Source organism: Myotis nattereri, assembly GCF_964212035.1.
Source record: "Myotis nattereri genome assembly, chromosome: 13".
Taxonomy (NCBI): Eukaryota; Metazoa; Chordata; class Mammalia; order Chiroptera; family Vespertilionidae; genus Myotis; species Myotis nattereri.
The window spans coordinates 49,979,703-50,001,773 of NC_138088.1; the positions used below are offsets into that span (position 1 = coordinate 49,979,703).

The window sequence follows — 22,071 nt, forward strand, 5'->3', positions numbered from 1 at the left end:
CAGCTCATAGTGTGTGAAGAAGAGCAGAGGAAATGAGGGGGCAATTCATTGCTATTAAGTTAGAGAGTACTTAAAAACAGATTATAGTTTCTCTGATTTAATCATTAGTTTACCCTATTGAATAAAAAGTATATTCTCTTTTATGTAAATACTAGAGGCCCGGTGCACGTATTCATGCACCAGTGGGATCCCTCGGCCTGGCCTGCAAGTTAAGCACCTAAAAGCTAAATGCCAGTGATTGGCAAGATCTGACCAAAACTGGCTCTCTGACATCCCCCATGGGGTCCTACATTGCGATAGGGCACAGGCCAGGCCATGGGACCCCACCAGTGCACGATCAGGGCTGGGGAGGGACCGTGAGAGGGCTCCAGGGCATGTCCGGCCTGTCTCACTCAGTCCGGATCAGCCGAACCCCAGCAGCAAGCTAACCTACCAGTCTGAGCATCTGCCCCCTGGTGGTCGGTGCACGTCATAGCGAGCAGTTGAGCAGCCTTAGCATATCATTAGCATATTACACTTTGATTGGTTGAATGGACGACCAGACACTTAGCATATTAGGCTTTTTTTATATAAGATTTTCTTATTCAAGAATCAGTTATGAACTAAAGAAAATATTAAACTTCATTATAATAGTCATTTGGTTTCAAACTATGAACCTGATCATCTTAAAGCCTTCTGAGATCTCTGGTGGTTTTATGAAATTGGGGTTGGGAAAGGGTTGTATCTGAAGTAGGAAAATATATTTTACTTTCTATTTCTTCTCAAAATGAGATAGAAATATGCAACAAGACCTTGCCTTCAAGGCCGGAGCACAGAACAATTCACAGAGGTCTTTTTGTTGCACCGGGCTCTGAAGAAATATTACAGTAATTATGGTTTTATCAACAAGTAGAGTTTTAGTAGTTAGGTTTTAGATAATTACAGTGCAGTTTGCATATAACAACTTTATTAGTTTTCTTTTTAAAAATGGCATTCTTTTGGGTTTTTGGCATTTAAGAAATTTTGTATTGCTTGCTTTTCAGTATGCTTTCAGATTAATGTTGAAAAAAAATTGTATCTTTGATATTATTTTGTTGTTAGAGTTGTGTCTTTTCCACTGATATTTTGCTACTTTGTTAAAATAAGATTAAGGCTATTTAAGTTAGAGTCTTACTCAAAGATTATACTGATTTAGCCTAAAGATGCTGATTATATTTGCTGGAATTGAAAGCATTTAATTTGAATTCATAGCCATTTGATGTTGCCATATTTTAAAATCTGACAGCATAAGAAAGCCAGCTGTCAAAGTAGAGCACAAGAACAACTTACTGTCAGATGTCAGAGTTAAGCACCTAAAAGCTAAATGCCAGTGATTGGCAGAGATCAGCCTACATTTATACACAGAATCTCAGCAACATTGACTTAGTCGCAATGGCTCAGCACTAAAGCAAGCTATGGCTTGGTTTCTAGGTTGCAGTTTAGTTTGTGGTTTACCGCTCATTGAAAGAGGTTAGAGGTTGAAACCACTGTAGGGGGTGAATCACACAGTAAGTGCCAGACTTTTGATGTCAGTTTTTTTCTGGTATAAGAGAGTTTTGATATTTCATCCTTAATTTTTTTTCACCTCTTTTGTTTTTCTGAGAGTAGTAGATTTTGGCAAAATGTTGATGACTCTTTGAACATGCCATGTTCTTAAGAAAGTGGTAACACCTTTGCAAATGTGAATTTCTTCATCAGAATAGCATATTCTCATACATCACATTTTTTAAAGTTCAGGTTCTTCTACCATACACACACAGTGAAAAAGAAAATGTTTAGGAATATTGAAGGTACTATTTTTGTTTAACCATGATTTTTGGTATTATGTAATGTTATATGGCAATTTCACCATCATTTTCATTTTGTAATTTTTAAATTCTAGAAACCTATTCTGATTTTAAAAGTGAGAAACTTAAGTTATTTTGCCTTTGGAAGAGAAGTTTTAGGAATCTGGTTCTGTTTACTGGGCTTTTGAGTTGATAAGCAATTTACTTTTAGGTTTTATTGAAAAATTTAAAAAAATGGTTAAAATGTTGTATTTGTCTACTATTTTACTATAAACAGTGATTGAATGATACATATCAGTTCATGGAAGAAAACTGGGGGGGCTTTTTACTATCAGTAAGCCTTTCCTTATCTGACAGATTTCAAAGACCCCTTAATGAATGCTCCAGCCATCTTTAATAATAAAAGCATAATATGGTAATTAGACTGGATAGCCAAACGACCTTCTGGACAAAGCCAGGGCTGTGAGGTGCCAGAGGGAAACTGGTGCTGGCAGCTGGGGGAAGGAAGGCCTACTCTTGCAAGAATTTCATGCATGGAGCCTCTAGTTATAGTGGAACAGCTTTCTTTCATAGGGAAAGCAGTGGTATAAGGGGGAGAAGGGATTGGCCTTATTTATTCCAGTTTTTTTTTTTTTTTTTTTTTAAGGTTTACTGCCTCTTTAATCTTCAACTTCATACAGCAAATTAAAATTTGAAATTTTGAAGTTATTCATAGTCAGGCATTATCACTGCTACCAGGAAATTTCCTACCTTTACCAGGCTTGCTATAGCTATAGTGGCCATGGGCATTACATAGGCTTGTTTTTATTTCTCCCTCCAGACACATCTCAGCAATGTCATCAGAAAGGCACTAGTGAAGCATCCGTAGTTAATTTAGAAAGCATTTTAAAGACAAATTAAGTTGTCTTTGCTAAGTGGTAGTTTTTACTATTGCTTTTGTATTCAGTTTTCTGCTTATTGGAATCTTAATTAAACAGAACCAATGAACTCTTTTTTAAAAAATATGTTTTTATTGATTTTGGAGAGAGAGAAAGGGAGAGGGAAAGATAGAAATATTGATGTGTGAGAGGAACATCGATTGGCTGCCTCCTGCACACATCCCACTGGGGATGGAGCCTACAGCCCTGTCATGTGCCCTGACCGGGAATCAAACCGGTGACCTCTTGGTGCTTGGGTCAATGCTCATTCTAATGAGCCACACCGGCTGGGCAGAACTAGTGAACTCTTGACCCAGTTTCTAAACACCATAGTAAGAAAGTAATATAAATGAGCATAGCATATTTCTGGAATAGTTCAAATTGCGGGAACTGAAGTGGTTGCTATTAAAAAAAACTTAGCAAATTTTGCATTATATATGTCTAAACTTGTGGCATAGAATTATCAGAGTATTTTCATTGTAAATGACTTTGACAATAAAATGAGCTATTTTGTCATTTCTTATAACTTCAGTCACATTTCTTCAGCAAGAGGGGAAGATGCAAATGAGTGATAACTAGGTGAGGGTTATAAGGCTCCCTCCTAGGGTTTCAAGGCTAAACATATGCTACAGACTAATAAATCTTCTGTAGGTATTGCAGTAAAGTTGCATCTAAAAGAGAACGTTATTCATGCAACTTTTTCAAAAAAAGATGAAAAAGAGATAGACAAACATCAGAAGATTGCTGAAAGTTGGAAGGCATCCAAACATTTGTCTCCCAAAAAGTTGTGTCACACAAGACAACTACTTCTGTTATTCTGTTATTGCTAATGATGGTAATACTGTTTAATTTAAAATCAGAACCTCTATTTGATGTTCAAACCCTGGCAGTTTAAAAATGTTATAGCAACCGTTAATAATTTGAAGTTAGGAAAGAAATTAACCAGTCATGTTAAAGAAACACTAAATTCTCATCACTGTTTTTTGTTTGTTTTATAAAAATGTACATATTTTCTAGTGTATATTGTTTGGGAAATTAAATTTGATTTAAACCTTTTATGATAGCAGATGTCATATTCATTCATGTAGCTTACCTGTAGCTTGCCATATACTAGTATGTAGTCTTGGCAATAGAACTAGAAAATGCCTGTTTTCTGCTCTGCTTTTTTAAATGTATTCAATAGTGGCTGATTTGTGCTCAATCCTAGTGTATACTTATATAATAGAGACTATAACTTTCACTTTGATTTGTAGTTTTTAAAAATAATATTTTTGAGGAATTTTTTACTATCAGGTCAACTTTTCAGAGAATTTTTAGAATGTTTATATTAAAACTCATGGAAAATATTGAACCTTTCTTATCTCAGAATAATTGTGCATTGTATATTTTAAATAATACCATTAGAAATTTGAAAGTTTTTTTCTTCAAAATTAAATGTTCATTTTTATATATAATCACTTGTTCCATGTTGGATCATCATCACATAGATACAAATGGGGTAACTATTATAAATTTCAAATGTACACTGCTTGATGTTATTCGACTAGGCCTTATCTAAAGGTTAATTTATTATTAAAGTATGCCAATACTTTCTAATAATTTATTTTTATTATTGACTTGTAGTGTATTTCATTATTTCTTTAAGACAAGTGGCTTCAACATCATCCTAATTGGTGAAGTGTAGTGTGTTGTTCCTTGGTACTTAAAGTTAAGGATCTTGCTGAAATAGTGCTTTACAGTAATTCATAAATATCTGGTTGATAGCCTAGGACAGTGAGAGGCTCATCGTATATTTTTTTAAGTTCTCTTTTTGTGTGTATTCATAGGAAACCTGTCCAGTTTAAGTCGTCTTGGTCTGAGATATAACAGACTGTCAGCAATACCCAGATCACTGGCAAAATGCAGTGCACTTGAAGAATTAAATTTAGAGAACAATAACATTTCTACTTTACCAGAGGTAAGTAGAAATAAGCCTGCAAGATAATAAAGGAGAAACTAGTAAGTCTTTATAGCTGTTTAAATAATTTGATGATTGAGATTGCCTAAAAAGGAGTATGCTGTGGATATATAGCCACCACTAAGATAATTCCAAAGAAGAAAGAATAGGTATGATTAAAGGAACATATTAAAAAAATTTTTTGATGTGCAGAAAGGAAAAACCAAAGTGGTAAGTTGGTGTGCTACATTCCCCTTTAGCACCTAATTCTTTTTCATGTCAATTGAAACTAGCAATAAAAGCTATAATAAAGGAAAAGTTGTATGGCTGGTTTTAAAACTCACTACCGCACCCAATTCAGTTATAAAAAAAAAAAGGTACTGAAGAAAGATGATAAATGAAAAGAATGAACTATATAGTATATACTATTTATTATCAAGATAATATTGGCAGCAACACACCTGTGACTCAAGTTATTACCCTGCTTATGCAATAATATTAAAGCCTATTTTGCATCTATCAGTCACCAAAATGTGTTTTTTTTTTAACATACTAGTTTTAATTTGGGTTTGGTTGGTTGTATTAGAGCAGATTAATTGGGGAAGATAATTTAAAAATATTCTTTTCAACTTTATTATTTTTTTTACTCTTGCATTTCTTTCTTTTGCTACATACTATTTTAGCATACCCAAGAACTGGTGTGTTTGCTTATGGTTATTCAGCATAAATTGTAGTATTCTAACATAAAAGAATGGCATTGTGGACTAACGGATTGAGTGAGCTTTTGCAAAGTCTTTTTTTCTTAACAATTAAAAATAATATAAGTGGCCCTATTATGTTTTGACTATTGCTAGTTTTTCTGTGGTGTTTGTGTATGTATATTTGAATTAAGAATAAAGATGCTTTGGATGAATGTTTTTCAGATTTATGCTTTGATTTTGAAAGAAGAGTTTGAGTAAATGAAGCTATAAGTTTGTAGCAATTAGTTTACGTGATATATTCAATTTATTTGTTTCTTAAGGATACAGAAATAAAATAGCGCCTATTAATTTAGCTCCTATTAATCTGGGTATTTGGGATTTCAGAAAGTGTCTTGATCAGAGTACTGAAATGAGTTTCCCAAGATTGTAGTTTCTAGGCTGGACTGGTTCCTCACCTGTGGCAAATTATCATTGTTAGCAGCAGTTTAAGTGGGATAAGGAATAGACTACACAGATTGTAGATAGAGCGCTGACAACTAGACTGTCTGGATTTTTGTGTTTCTGTGATAGTGGTAATTTAAAATGATCATAATGGGTGAGGTTCTCCAATGTCATCATCCCCTTTTCTAAAAGTGATTCATATCCATAATAAGACAAATCATTGGCACATTAATTAGACCTTGTTGGGATGCTTTTAGGGTGTTATTTGTGAGTTTAAGTAAGATAGACTGCTTTTACCACTTCACTGTGCCTAAATATAAAGACTGGGTATATATCAAATTACACAGTGAGAAATTTAAAAATTTATATATTTAGTCTTACTGTCAGTGAAGGGAAACTAATAATTATTGGGTTCTTCTTAGGATACAGAGATTGTGAAAAGTACTTTCATAAATAATATTTTGTGAATGAAAAAAGCAATGATTTATTTTTGATAGAATTATAAAGAGGACAGCTCTCTTCTGTCTGGCTGTGGAAGAAGGGCTGGCTGGTTGTGTGTGTGTGTGTGTTTAAACTTGCCTATTTTCAGATGGAGAACTATGAGAGTTTTGATTGTCATTGTCCAAATATGGGAAAGCATTAAATCTTATTTAAATATAGTATATGTGCTTTGTAAGAGCATATTTCTAATGCAAATATCTAATTACTTGTGTGTATTATAAATACAACGAGGAAGACAAAATCTAGACATTCAAGCTGGGGTAGGCAAGAAAATCAGGAAAGTGGTTTCTCGTTGGGGCTTTCATATTGCTGAAATCAGAACTGACAAAATGATTATATACTTTGCCATTTGAAGACTGAAAATGGACTAGTTTTAATGTAGACATAGGAAAAGGAACTTAATCATGCTTAAGGAATAATGCTAGGAGCTCTATATATATTAACCCATTCAAATCTCCATTATAATCCTAATTATTGGGATATTCTTATAAAATAGGTGGGGAAATAAGACTTAAGAGAAGTTATGTGTCTGGACAAATTTGTTACATATTTTTCTGGGAATACGGTGAGATATATATTTATTATTAATTCACCTAAGGTCACAAAACTGGTAAGTGATTATCTAAGATGGGAACTTCGATGTGTCAGACTCTAAAGCAATGATAACCCAAAAACTTCACCATGTGATCTAAGAATGAAAGGTTTGAGAGCTGCCTTCTTGCTTCCCCTTTTCAAATATCCTCAGGTATGAACATTTTAAAATAGAAGAATGTCAATTCAGTAAAGTAATTAGCTTAACAAAAATAACATTTTTGCCATGAGACTCAATAAAACTTTATTTTCAATAAAGTATAATATAGACATTTTTCCTGAATTGACTGCTATACAAAACTCTCTCACCACTCTTATCTGTACTCTTCCTTTTATCTGTGTACACCAGTAGACAAATGTTGTAGCTTCTTAACATTCAGTATAAAGAACAAGTTTCAGTTCACCATATAATTATACCCTTAATTATATAGTTATTTCATTCCTTCAGCTGGCCATGCAAATAAACTCCCACCTCAAGTGCTGAGTCTTCAGTTTCCTCATGGTAGACAGCTAACATTTGAACATTATTTAAAGCACACATACACATGCACATTTCACACTGCCTGTTTTATCCCTGCTTGGGCTTTTATTTCAATGTTTTCTTTTACTTCTCTAAATATTTAAATTATGTTTTCTTCCTTTAAAATTTATGTCACTCTCAGTCTCCTTACTGCTTTTCCAGTTTTTCCAGTATTTCTCATCTTTCAGTTTAGGTAGAGAAGGGACTTAAAATTTAAGTACTTACTACATGCTAGATATTGTAAAATTATATATGTATTTTATTTCTTTAAAAAGTCTTTACTACAGCCTATAAAATAAGGCATCATCATTTGCAAATGATTAAAACTAAGGTTCAGAGAAATAACTTGCCCAAATCACAAGCTCCTAAAGCAGTGATGGCGAACCTTTTGAGCTTGGCATGTCAGCATTTTGAAAAACCCTAACTTCACTCTGGTGCCATGTCACATATAGAAATTTTTTGATATTTGCAACCATAGTAAAACAAAGACATATTTGTGATATTTATTTTATATATTTAAATGCCATTTAACAAAAAAATCAACCAAAAAAATGAGTTCGCGTGTCACCTCTGACACACGTGTCATAGGTTCGCCATCACTATCCTAAAGGATAGAGTCAGGATTCAAAAGTGTTTTTTAGCCTATACTAGTGTTTCTCAGCATTAATGAGCATACAGATCACCTGAGAATCTTAGGATTCATATGATTCTGCAGGAGCAAACTATAGGACTCTGCATTTCTAACAAGCTCCCAGGGGATGCTGATTTGCTTTTCCTTGAACCAGACTTTGAATAGCAAGAGCCTATATATCTATCTACACTAATAAAAGAGAAACATGCAAATTGGTGTCACTCTGCTATGCCCACCAACCAATCAGAGCGACTCTGCAAATTAACCCAACAAAGATGGCGGTTAATTTACATACACAGGCTCGAAGCGAAGACTGAAGACTGAAGAGGCTTGGCTTCTCTGCTGCAGCCTCACTGGGGCTGGACCAAAGGCCTGGGTCCCGGGTGCCAGAGGAAAACCGGTGCCAGCAGCCAGGGGAAGGAAGGTCTATTGCACGAATCTTCATGCAACAGGCTTCTAGTGTATATATATATAAAAGCCTAATGCTAATTGTCCCTCCAACCATTCGACTGGTTGCTATGATGTGCACTGACCATCAGGGGGCAGACCCTCTGATCGGTAGGTTAGCTTGCTCCTTGGGTCTGGCCAGGGACTGGGGGCTGGACACACCCTGGAGCCCTCCTGCGGTCCCTCCCTGGCCCCGATTGTGCACTGGTGGGGTCCCCCGGCCTGGCCTGCACCCTCTCGCAATCCAGGACCCCTTGGGGGATGTCAGTGAGCCAGTTTTGGCCCAGTCCTAGCAGGCCTGGCCGAGGGATCCCACCAATGCACGAATCCATGCACTAGGCCTCTAGTTCTATATGTGTTATTGATTATATATAGTTATGTATTATTTTCTTTTAGCTGTGTGATTTATTTCTTTAAATAGGTTTTAGTTTTCTTAATAGCAGAAATTCTTTTGTAATACTTAAACATCTAGCACTGTGGTTACCTGGTAGAAGGCTGAAGGGGATAATGGGATTATGTGCTTAATAAATACTTACTTGATAGGTGCAAATTCCTTCAGAAATTTTACCATATGGAGAAGCAGTGTATTATATAATATTAGAAAGTATAACCATCTTCTGAATTTAATATTCCTAAAAGGAACCATTAAATTACAAAATAACTGCTCAGTTTGTGCCAGGCATTATGTTAATCTTAATAATATAGAGATGGGTACTTCAGATTTCCTATAAGTAAATAAATTTGCTGTTTCTTGTAAAATCTGAAAACCTGACTATATTCGTTCCATATTTCTGCAAGGAACAATTAGCTAAAACTGAGTAGTGACTGTCACTCCCCACGAGGCATCACAAAACACACCAACTAGTCTCTGTCATTTCTTTCCTGTAAGACCTTTAAGTCTTTTTACAGTTCTAATTCTTATGTTTTATTTCATTTTTTTACAGAGCCTTTTGTCAAGTCTTGTGAAACTGAATAGTTTGACCTTAGCTAGAAATTGCTTCCAGTTATATCCAGTTGGTGGTCCATCTCAGTTTTCCACCATTTATTCCCTCAACATGGAACACAATCGGATCAATAAAATTCCATTCGGAATTTTCTCCAGAGCAAAAGTATTAAGTAAGCTGAATATGAAGGTAAGCTTCTGTTTGTAATAGGGAAAAAAGCTACATGACTAGCACGTCTACTAATACTTGTTTACTCTGTCAGTGTAGGGAGTGGGTATTTGCTTCTTGTTGATGGGGTCTAAACTGATAAGGATATTTCAGAGCAATTTGTATGAGATAACAAATATCTTAGGTCCATGCATACCCTTAGCAGTATGTCCTAAAGAAGTACCTATCAAGTGTTCATAAAAGTATAATTGTAGGCATATTTATTGCAGAGCTTTCTACTTAATTGGTACCAACTTATTTTAATATTAATATTTGATTTCATTTTTTAAAAGTATTATAGGCATACTTTATTTTATTGCACTTTGCTTCATTACACTTTTCAGATACTGTGTTTTTTGACAAATTGAAAGTTTGTGGCAACCCTGCATTAAGTAAGTCTGTCCATGCCATTTTTCCAACAGCATTTGCTTACTTCATGTCTTTGTGTCCCATTTTGGTAACTCTCGCAATATTTTAAATTATATTTGTTATGGTAATCTGTGATGAGTAATCTTTGTTGTTACTGTTGTCATTGTTTTGGGGTGCCACAAATCGCACTCATAAGATGGCAAACTTAATTGATAAATGTTGTGTGTGTGTTCTGACTGCTCCACTGACCTGTCATTCCCTCATCTCTTTCCCACTCCCTATTTCCTAAGACACAACAATATTGAAATTAGGCCATTTAATAACCCTACAGTGGCCTCTAAGTGTTCAGGTGAAATGAAGAGTTACATGTCTCTCACTTTAAAATGAAAAGCTAGAAATGAATAAACCTAGTGAGGAAGGCATGTTGAAAGCTGAGATAAGCTGAAAGTTAGGCTTCTTGTGCCAGTTGAGTTGTGACTACAAAGGAAAAGTTCTTGAAGGAAATTAAAGGTGCTACTCCAGTGAAAACACGAATGTTAAGAAAACAAAACAGCCTTATTGCTGAAATGGAGAAAGTTTCAGTGGCCTGGATAGAAAATCAAACCACCCACAACATTCCCTTAAGCTAAAGCCAAATTCAGAGCAAGACCCTAACTCTTCAATTCTTTTTTTTTTTATTTAATATATTTTATTGATTTTTTACAGAGAGGAAGGGAGAGGTATAGAGAGTTAGAAACATTGATGAGAGAGGAACATTGATCAGCTGCCTCCTTCACACTCTCTACTGGGGATGTGCCCACAACCAAGGTACATGCCCTTGGCCGGAATCGAACCCGGGACCTTTCAGTCTGCAGGCTGATGCTCTATCCACTGAGCCAAAGTGGTTAGGGCAACTCTTCAATTCTTTGAAGGCTGAGAGAGGTAGTAGGGAGGCTGGCAGAAATCTATCTATATAATAAAGGCCTAAGCAACCATTACGGCTGAATGACCAGAACGACCTGTCACTGTGATGCGCACTGACCACCAGGGGGCAGACGATCAACGCAGGAGCTGCCTCCTGGTGGTCAGTGTGGGAGCGCCGCTCAGCCAGAAGCCGGGCTCACAGCTGGGGAGTGCAGCGGTGGTGATGGGAGCCTCTCCTGCCTCCTTGGCAGTGCTAGGAGCAGTGAGCTGATGGGTAACGAGCAGCGAGCAGGCAGGCGGTAAGGAGTAAGGGCTCCTAGACTGCGAGAGGGCACAGGCTGAGCTGAGGCACCCCCCCCCACCCCCCACTACCTGCTTCAGTGCATGAATTCTGTGCACTAGACCTCTAGTCCTTTATGAAAGGAAGAGTTCATTGATGTGCAAACTTCATTGCTCTTATTTAAAGATACTGCCACAGCCACACCAAGCTTCAGCAGCCATCACCTTTACCATCAGCATTTAGCTAAGACCCTCTATCAGCAAAAAGACTCTATCACTTGCTGAAGACCCAAATTTTGCTTAGCATTTTTTAGTAGTATTTTTAAATTAAGGTATGTACATTGTTTTATAGACATAGTGCTATTGCACACTTAGTAGACTACAGTATAGTGTAAACATAATTTTGTTGTACACTAGAAAACAAAAAAGATACATGTGACTCACTAAAGCGTTACTTAACTTTATTGTGGTGGTCTGGACCCAAACCCTCAATATCTCTCAGGTATGTCTCTGTATCTTTACTAGAATACTATGAAGCCATTAAAAATAATACTCTAGTTTAATAGTAAATACCAGTTGAAGCATTCTCAATTTATTAAGTACAAAAAGTTAAAGCATGCAGGACTTTCCACACATATTTTTAAAAGCTTTTTTTAATGTGCTTAATTATATATGAAATAGTTATAGATTTATATACATGTATATATTAGCCAGTGTAGATAACAAATACAATGTTTATCTTTGAATATCAGAATTATTTATGGGCATCTTTAGTTTCTTTTTGCTTATCTATATTCTCTACAGTGAATGAGTTTTACATTTGTAATAAGGAAAAAAGTTTATTGCAAAAGGAGGAAAGAAATGAAAAACGATTTGTTCAGTGATTTAATTTGTAGTGAACAAACTTTAGGGCCAGAGGAGATAAATAAATTGGCCACATAACTAATTCATGGCTGAGTAGGAATTCAGGGAACCTATATTTCAGGCTTCAGTTACAGTGTTCTTTCTGTTGTGTCATAATACATCCTTTTGTCTTTGATGAACCATTTCAACATAAATGTGGTTCTTTCAACTACAGTCTCAATTCTGTCTATACTTGTTCATAAATATATGTATTTTTTATGATAATTCTTTGGAAGTATATAATAAATGAACTAGTGGAAATTCAAAATAATCTTACAGTCTTAAGCAGGTGTAAGTTATTGTTATCCAGTCTGGTTATATGAGAGTTAGCAGTGGTAATGGCTTTAATCTGATGTTCAGTTTGTTCAGTTTGTAATAAGAGGTTTAGAACACAACAGTCCAGGTAGGTGTTCATTAGTTTCTGCATTTGATTATACATTTTTATGTATATGACATTAATATAATATGTTAGCTTGGGAAAGCCTGTTTTCTGTGAAATAATAAAACTTTGCATAGAGCTTTGTCCTAATTTTCCTTCAAAATTATAACATGTTTAGCAAAAGTTTCTCTTGAAAGAAGTCAAATAAAACCTGACATTTTCTTGCTTATATTAGCACAGTAGTAAGTTTTTTAAATGAAAATGTTTTATCATTCTATTAACTATCAGTAGTTTGGGCATCAATAGCTCGTAAGTTTAAATGTTATAATTAATAGGTAATAAGTTAAAATATTATAATAAAAGAAAAACTTGGTTTTCAAATGAATGTTTACTACTTGGGATTTCTTTTATGGATAGCTTTGTGTAAAATAATCGTATATTGCAAAAAATATTTTTTAAAATACAGATAAACAAAAAGGACATAAAATGATCCACCAATGAGAGGTAGGATCTCTGGTAACATATTGGCATATATCATTGATACCCAATTGGGACAGGGTAGAGAGAGCGGACTGATGGTCTGCTCTCAATACCAATACCCCCAACACACGACAGTGTGGTAAGAGTTGTTATTGATAAAAATGTGTTTCATAAATGAATATGAGGAAGCAGAAAAAAATAGTGAATCATTGACATATATTTCACTTATTTTCTGTGTATAGCTACATCTAATTTTTAAAATTAGCATCATACTATTTCACCACTTGTTTTTAATTCAGTGATAAGTATTTTTTGTCATCTTTTCTTTTGGACTTTTAAAGTAAAATTGTGGATACTTAATTAATATTTAATGATTTAATTTGCTGTCTTATTAAGACTTTTTCCCTCTCGTACTTTATTGCTCAGCATTTCTAGAATTGCTGAGGTTATCTGGTTTCCTTGTAGGCTCTAATTAGATGTTTATTCTTTCGTTGTGTTTATGAGCATCCACATTTTATTCAGTGATTTCTCTACATTATTGTAAAATGGGGAAAACGTCATATTTATCACTGGGACCGTTGAAATCTTGTATTGGTTTATATTGCATATTTTTTTTCTATATCCAATACAGATAATCACATAGGGAACAAACTTCCAATTTTACCTAAAAACAAAAACCTAACTACTGTATGAAAAAGTTTGAAGGCTTAGAGTTTTTGTTGCTTTTTATTCTTTCTTTATTTGTTATCAAGAAAAGGGAATAAGTTTTCTGCTTAAGAATTCTCTTTCCATCAGGTAGTATATGGAACTTTGTTTTTATGGTTATACTTTAGATGCTTCTTTTTGTTTTTGTTAGGACAATCAGTTGACATCACTTCCCTTGGATTTTGGAACTTGGACCAGTATGGTAGAATTGAATTTAGCCACTAATCAGCTCACAAAGATCCCTGAGGATGTGTCTGGTCTTGTTTCTCTTGAGGTGTGTATAAAAGAGCATTTAGAACTCCTTAGATCCTTCTACAGTTATCTCACTTATAAAGTTTCCAATTAAAATAAGCAATTTCTATTTGAGTGAAGATCATAATTAGAAATATTAGACTCTCTTACACATACAACCCCATTAGGATGATGAAGTGTTGACTTAATCTGGGTCAATGCTTCTGAATGACTCTTGCCCACTGAAGTTGGTAGGTTTGAGTGCTATAAAAGTATCTTTGAAATAAAAGTTTTCTAAGAATTAGCATTTAAAAAGCATTTTTTACAACATTTCCCCCCTTAATTGTTTAAGAACTCTGCACCATTGTCTATCAAAATAATTATGGATTCCTCAGACTGGCATTTAGAACCCTTTATGCAATTCTGGCCTACTTTTCCATTCTAATTACCCACCTACTCTTTTATTTACTATTTAAATAGATTATTTTCTTTGTTGGAAATATCTGATATGCTATATGTGTTTTCCTGTGGTCGCGACCCACAGGTTGAGAACTGCTGAAGTATGGTATAATGGTTAAAAGCATGAGCTTTGAAGCCAAACAGATCTGAGTACAATTTCACTTTTATCTCTCTCTATTTATGGATTTAAATTTCCCAAGCGTCGGTTTCCTCTCCTATGAAATGGGGATAATATGTAGTATTTTTCTTGTAAGGTTGTAGTTGATACATTCAGTATAGTGCCCTGCAAATAGTAAACTCAGTAAATGATAATTGCTATTATGATTATTTTCTTGGTTTAATTGTATATGTTTATTTTATTGTTGATAGTATAACTTTGAAAAAAATATGTTTGCATAGAAAATTAACCAGAACCTTATGTAGATTTTTCCTTTTAGTTTCCTTTTCACTATCCCCATACCCAGTATTGTTTCCCTACATCCCTATTGTAACTTCTCTGAGAACAAGGACTACCGTCTTCAACCTTTTCCCCCCTCTTCAGTATATTGCTGGATATCTTGCAATGTAAATAAATATACCACAAATAACTGTGGTGGATAGATATAGGCAGTTTAGAAGTCAGTTGTTATCTTCCTTAAATGATGGGTTGTAAGAGGTTTGAATTAATAACTGGTTTCCTATTAAACATTTGTAACTTATTTAGTAGCAAAGTACCATTAACTATATGAATCTTGCTATAAGTAATTGTATATATTTTTAAGTTAATAATTATATACATTTTCAATTTAAAGTTAAATTCTTTTGCTTACATTAGTTTAGACTTAATCAAATAAAATCTATTTTTCAAATAACTACGGTGATTTTTTTTTTTTTAGAATAGTAAGTTAAGTATTTTCTGTGATTTACTTGAACATTGTTCTTAATACTCAGTGTTTAGAAAATTAGCATTGCTTAATAAATTTTAAGCCACACAGTGGTAATGTATAATTCCATTTTATGAGTTGCCAAATACTATCAATAATTTCTCCCTAGGTTCTGATATTATCAAACAATCTTCTAAAGAAGCTTCCCCATGGTCTTGGAAACCTTAGGAAGTTAAGAGAGCTGGATCTAGAGGAGAACAAATTGGAATCCTTGCCAAATGAAATTGCTTATCTTAAGGATTTACAGGTAAAACATTACTTTAATGATTTTATAGTTATATGATTAAAGCTTTTGGATGTATTCCAAATTGCTCATTTTTCTTAAGAATTTGATCTACTTCTTGGACCAGATAGATTTTCCTATTATAGCTTTAGAGCTGAGTTTTATGTTCATTTAACGTGTTTGCTTTTGTCTTCCTAACAAATGATATTTTTTGAAAGAAAAACTTATTAATCCTTGTCCTGTCTGATCTAATTTCTCTATTTGTTTATGCTATTGGTTTAGTAGATGCATAGTTCTAAATTTACATCAGTTGTTGGAAATATACATGTAACCATCTTTTCTTACATTGATCTTTCAGAAATTAGTCTTGACAAACAACCAGTTGACCACTCTTCCCAGGGGCATTGGTCACCTTACCAATCTCACACATCTAGGCCTTGGAGAGAACCTACTTACTCATCTTCCTGAGGAAATTGGTATGAAACCTTTGGATGCTTGACTCTGTACTAATAATTTGCTCTTTTAAGTAGTATCTCAGATAATTATGACAAATCTATTTTTGTCAACTGAGGTTCCAGCAGGCTTAAGGTATTTTTGTTTTTAGTTTTTGTTTTTTAATAAAGCACCAGTAGCTGGTTGGTTGGTTGGTTGGTTTTGGTTAGTTTTCCTCATAGGAGTAATATTGTGTTTGAGAAAGTTTTAGCATACTTATGTTCTAATAGATATAACCTTAATTTCAAAATTACACAGGCTTGCTTTAAACTAGTAATGTCTTATGCCAAAAGAACATTTCCTTATGAGGCTTTAGAATTAATAATAATATTTGATATTAATATTTGAGAATACTTTAGAATTTTCTAAGTTTTTTTAATATTTATTAACATAACCATCTTGAATTTGAGGCAGTGCAAGTTGTAATCCCATTTTATGAAGAGAGTTGATTGAGGTCACAAAGTAGTTTTTAAATTAGTAATTTCATATAGTATCTCTCCCGTCTATATCATGCTGTTCCATAGGCACTATAGATTAGTGGTGAAGAATGGTTTTGAAGTAAAATAGACAACTCAAAATTTGGCTTTATGGCTTTGGATAAGGTAGGGGAACCCTAAGTTTCAAGTTTTCTGCCTGTAAAATAAGGATAATAATAGTAACTTCTCATAGCATTCTCTGAATATTAAATAAACTATTAAGTGTAAACAAATCTATTACTCGGTAGCCATTATTTTTATTTTTCTACATACCACTATCAAATATCACAAATTTTGAAGTTGAAAAATTGGCAACACATGAGGCAACTTTACACCTTTATTTCTAGTGTATTTATGCAGCTGGCCCAGCCATGGGCAAAATACGGCCCGCAGGCCGGATCCGGCTCGTTTGAAATGAATAAAAAAAAAAAAAAAAAAAAGACTGTACCCTTTTATGTAATGATGTTTACTTTGAATTTATATTAGTTCACACAAGCACTCCATCCATGCTTTTGTTCTGGCCCTCCGGTCCAGTTTAAGAACCCACTGTGGCCCTCGAATCAAAAAGTTTGCCCACCCCTGAGCTGGCCTCATGCAGTTGCTTAAAACATTTGCCTAGAAAGTATGAGTATCCTAAGTCTAAGAAAAAAATTAAAAATATTATGTAAATTGATTTTTGGCTTACTTTTAAATATGTGATGCCTGACTGGTGTGGTTCAGGGGTGGAGCATCAGCCTATGAACCAGGAGATCACAGTTTCATTCCCCTTCCGGGCACATGCCTAGGTTGCTGGCTCAGTCCCCAGTAAGGGGGCATGTAGGAGGCAGCCGATCAGTGATTCTCTCTAATCGTTGGTCTGTCTCTCTCTCTCTCTCTCTCTCTCTCTCTCTCTCTCTCTCTCTCTCTCTCTCTCTCTTTCTCTCTCCCTCCCTCCCTTCCTCCCTTCCTCCCTCCCTCTCCCTCTCTCCCCACCCTCCCTCTTTTCCTCTCCCTTCCTCTCTGAAATTAATAAAAATATTAAAAAAAATATGTGATGCCTTAGTGAAAGATTTATACAAACTAACAAAAACTTTTCCATATGAGAAATTAATACGAGAGATTGTCACATTGTCTACAACAGAAAATGATTACAGGCACTGACTATACAATAAACTTATCTCTGGAGTTAAAAACAAAACAAAACACAAAAACCTCTCCAACCTTGAAAACCAGCCAAAAAGAAAGGTTCTAATTTAACTGATATGGACAGTGTGACCTGGATATTGGCGTTTTCCACATTTCCCCAGTTGATTTGAACATGCAGTAAAGCTTGAGACTCGCAGTTGTAGAGAGTTTTAAAATGAGGAGAAGAAAGTAAGAGGAAATAGGTATTTCAGTACATGTAATGCTCAGGACAGCACCATGCCATTGAATTTATTTTAGTAGTAACTAATTTTTAAAAAAATAGTAATTGATTTGATTTTTTTTTTTTTTTTAAACAGGTACACTGGAGAACCTAGAAGAACTGTATTTGAATGACAACCCCAACCTGCATAGCCTTCCCTTTGAGCTGGCTCTTTGCAGCAAGCTTTCAATCATGAGTATTGAGAACTGTCCACTCAGTCACCTTCCACCTCAGATTGTTGCTGGGGGTCCTTCTTTCATCATTCAGTTCTTAAAGATGCAGGGTCCATATCGTGCCATGGTCTGATACAAATCTGCTGTCCCACACACTGTTCACAAATAGACTGCCATTAACGTTTCATATCTATATCTGTGTCTATTTATGTAGATATTGATACATTTGGCAGATTTATAAAGTCTGCATTATGTGTTTCTGCTAATAGAGGAATCATAGCCATTTAGATTTTTTTAAAAATTCTGTACAAAAGGCTTATATAAGTTTTCTTTGCTGAACTTGATGGATGTTTTCCTATTGTGTAATATGCCAGTTTGCTCAAGACATTTGTAAACAAATTATGAACTTATTAAATTTAAGGGGCAGAGGTAGTACAGTTAGATATACTTTCTCTTAGCAAAAATAATGGGCAAATAATTTTGTTGCAACTTTTCATACATATTTTCCCCTTACCAGTTGTCAGATCTTTATAATATTATAGGCCCTGATGGTAGAATTTTTTCTTTAACTTATTTTGAAATTTGAGATTTAAATTTTATATATTGTTTACAGTCAGAGTAAATCACTGGATTTTTTGTTGTTATTGTTTTGATTTGCTCTGTTTTAATCAGTCAAATCTAGAGTTTATATCCTCTGCAAAGAATTTGCATCAGCTGGTTTAAATATAAAAGATATTTGCTTTTTTGAAACAACTGGCAAAGTGAAAAGATACAGTCAAAATTCTATAATTCCTGTAATTGTGATTCTCAGATCAGTTGTGAAGCAAAATATTTGAATTGAGTCTTTCGGTTGTGGGGGAGGAGGGTATTGAGACTTTTTCTAGTATAAATATCTTTTCTTAAGTTTGGGGGAACAGAAACTTGTAGCGCAAAGGAGTTTTCATTCCTGAAACTTGCAGGTCCACAAAAAATAACAAAAATTTGGCAAAAAAATATACATACACACACATACTATATATGTATATACAATGCTATATAGATATGTATTTATTATATCATAAACTACAGTAGGTAACTTTTAAGGATTTCTCCCTAGCCTTGTACAATGAAAATGAATGTTTTTCTTTGAACACTGCAATATATGTATGTTTCAAGGTTATTTAACAGTGTACTATGGTTTTATATCTTGACTTGCCTTGTACATCTTTCAGTTCTGGAATATCTGCGTCTAAGCACAATATCTTCACACTGTGCTCTATTGCTGCTGAACTAAATGCACTTTTCCCCACATGTGGGGCACTGGCTTCACACAATTCAGTTCAGTACCATTGATTTTAATATTATCTTTCCTTTCCTGGTAGTTGTTAATATAGTTACGGAAAAGAGGCATATTGCATAGAAGCCATTGGTAGTTCAGTGGGAGTTCTGTAAGATGTGCCTGTGCTCTTTGATGTATTTTCTTTGCTTTACCGCTTTTAGTCTGGCAGTGTTGTAAATGCGTGCCCCTTATACAGTACTTTTACTTTTGATAGTGTCGGTCTAAGTCAGTTTAATTTTTGAAGAGACAGAGTAAGTGCATTCTAGGTATCATTCTAAAAAACACATCCCATATAAAGAATAACTATTATGTGTAATTACATATTGCTGCTTGGATTTCTTTTTTTATTTCCATTTAGATGGGCATTGTGTTTTAAAGAAAACCATTTTTGAATTAAGGCCATGATATTATGATAGAAATTTGGAGTGTTGTTTTGCTTTTCCTGGTGCTCAAAATCAGGACTAAGTTTGAGGTGGAACCTATATTCGTAATTGGCAAATTTTTAAGGAGCAACTAAGAAATGGAAGGCAGGTGAAGATATAAAACCCTAGAATGCTTCAATGTGCTGTAAAACTATTGTAGATGTCACTGGATTTTACCAAGTAATATCCTTTCTTCTTTTCCCCCCATCTACTGTGGCTTTTCAATTAAAATTTTGTTTATAAAAGGAATTTGTTTATTACAGCTCTACCTAGAGCTTGTGTGTATGTGTGGTTTTTAAAAATATTATATCTGGGGTGCTTATGTATTATGATGGTGGAACTTGAACTTTAAAGGGAGTAGCATCCTAATGTCTTTTTTTGGGGGTGGGGGGTGGGGGAAGGGGGAGGTATTATTTCTTTACAACAAAAATACTGTTTTTTAAGCATTTTGGTTACCCTACCTTCATTTACTAGTATATTGGTTTATACAAATACAGAATGATCAAAATCTTACATGTACTAGTAGAAGTGATGTTATAGACAAATCATATATAGCTGAGGAGTTATAAAATTTTTTAAGAAGCATAAAACATATGTTTTGGGTATGGCTTCCACATTGTAAGAGCCCATGAATTTCATTACTTCTAACAAAAAACTAAAGTGGACTCTAATTGGGATATCCTTGTGAAATCAAAATATTTAATATTTAAATAGAATGTAAGGGATATTGTTGACTATGTGTGAGCTAATACTTTTCGTGTATATCCAAAATTTTTCTTTTAAAGAAAGGATTTAGTCTTTTCATGAGGCTCAGTAAATTAAAAAAAAAAAAGTCGTAGAATGTTACATTGCTCTAAACTTTGCTTTTTGTTGATATACAGGGTGGGGCAAAAGTAGGTTTACAGTTTGTATGGAAGATAATACAATAATTAATAAATAATAATACAAGAATAAAGTGTTTCATGTACTCACAGCTGTAAACCTACTTTTGCCCCATCCTGTATAGTAGCAAAACAGTAACTGTCAAACAGTCCTTTTGTGGTAGTTTAATACTTTTAAAATTCCAAATGATTATTTCATACAGAAAGAAGCGGGGAGATGCTAACTAATTTAGAAACTTGATAGATACAAATGAAAGCAGTAGAATATAAAAACTGTTGAAGGAGAAAAAAACACAAAAATTTATTTGTACTTATATTAAAAGGTGGGTGATGCCATTGGAATGAGTTCTAAAAATGTGATTACGTATTTCTAATTTATCAAGTCTGAATCATTAAAAATGGACAAGCTGTTATACATCACAATTTAGTCTTTCTGTGATAACATTTTTTATAACTTTTACTTTTCATCTCAGTTATTGCTAAGCCATGTGTATTGAATCCAGATTTCAGCTTGCAGCATTTGTAATTGTTCATCAATAAGAATGGGTAGTGGTTTAAGTATATTAAATGGGACACTTTGAAATGGAAAGGGGGTGCTACCAATCATTATATTGGGCCAACAGCTATACATCAGAACTGTCTCTGGAAAATCAGGATATGTGGTTACTCTTGCATGATTAAGATTAGATGAAAGCAAATGTCACAATCCAAAAATAAGCAGAAGAGTAAATTCATGAAATTTTCAAATTTAAAATGAATAACTTGTAAGGAAAGGTTTCCTTCTGCCTATACTAGAGGATAGGTAGTATACCAAATATCTAAAACTTTTTTCTTGCTTTATTCTGGTTATTTTAGCCATTGAGAGCCAGTTGGGGCAATTGGAAATGTTACAATATTTTAAGAATTTGAATCTGCAGAGTTGTGACATTGATTTGGAATATTCTTAGATTAATAAAGTATTATGAGAATGTTTAATAAAATAGATATCAATATTTTGTTATTGAATAGAATGTCTTCTAAACCTGTTAACACTAAGGAAACATTTGGTTTATTTTACACTTTGAAATATAAATACTTTTGGGATGGGGAATTTTTAACTTTTAAACTGAAGTTGTTATTAACCTTAAAGAACTTTATATATACTTAATTATCCTGCTAACATTATACATTCTAAACATAAACTTTTTAATGTAAATGCTTGTTAGTGTTAGGACTTTACCTTATCCAGATAGTAGTTTGTCATGTTTCACATAGGGACTTTTCAAAGTTTGGTAGCAGAAAGAGTGTCCAGTACTAAAAGTAGTACAGACAAGGCTGTCAGGTGCAGGTATTGCAGGTTGTGCAGAGTACATCACTACCATGTATGGGGGAATTTATTCAGAGATTTGCATTTTATTATGGAAGTTTTTTAGCAAAATGGCAATAAAGTG

At 34.1% G+C, this 22,071-nt stretch overlaps 1 protein-coding gene across 2 annotated transcripts in view; it reads left to right on the forward strand.

Moving 5' to 3' along the window:
• Window positions 1-20,034, forward strand: part of SHOC2 (SHOC2 leucine rich repeat scaffold protein) — a 59,284-nt gene extending 39,250 nt beyond the window's left edge. For both annotated transcript variants that reach the window (XM_081104649.1, XM_081104648.1), the window contains 6 exons: window positions 4,549-4,679; window positions 9,435-9,623; window positions 13,811-13,933; window positions 15,382-15,519; window positions 15,854-15,971; window positions 17,945-20,034. In XM_081104649.1, coding sequence (XP_080960775.1) covers window positions 4,549-4,679; window positions 9,435-9,623; window positions 13,811-13,933; window positions 15,382-15,519; window positions 15,854-15,971; window positions 17,945-18,153 — 908 coding nt within the window. In that variant the 3' untranslated portion in view covers window positions 18,154-20,034. The remainder of the gene's footprint in view (window positions 1-4,548; window positions 4,680-9,434; window positions 9,624-13,810; window positions 13,934-15,381; window positions 15,520-15,853; window positions 15,972-17,944) is intronic.
• Window positions 20,035-22,071: the final 2,037 nt, after the last annotated feature.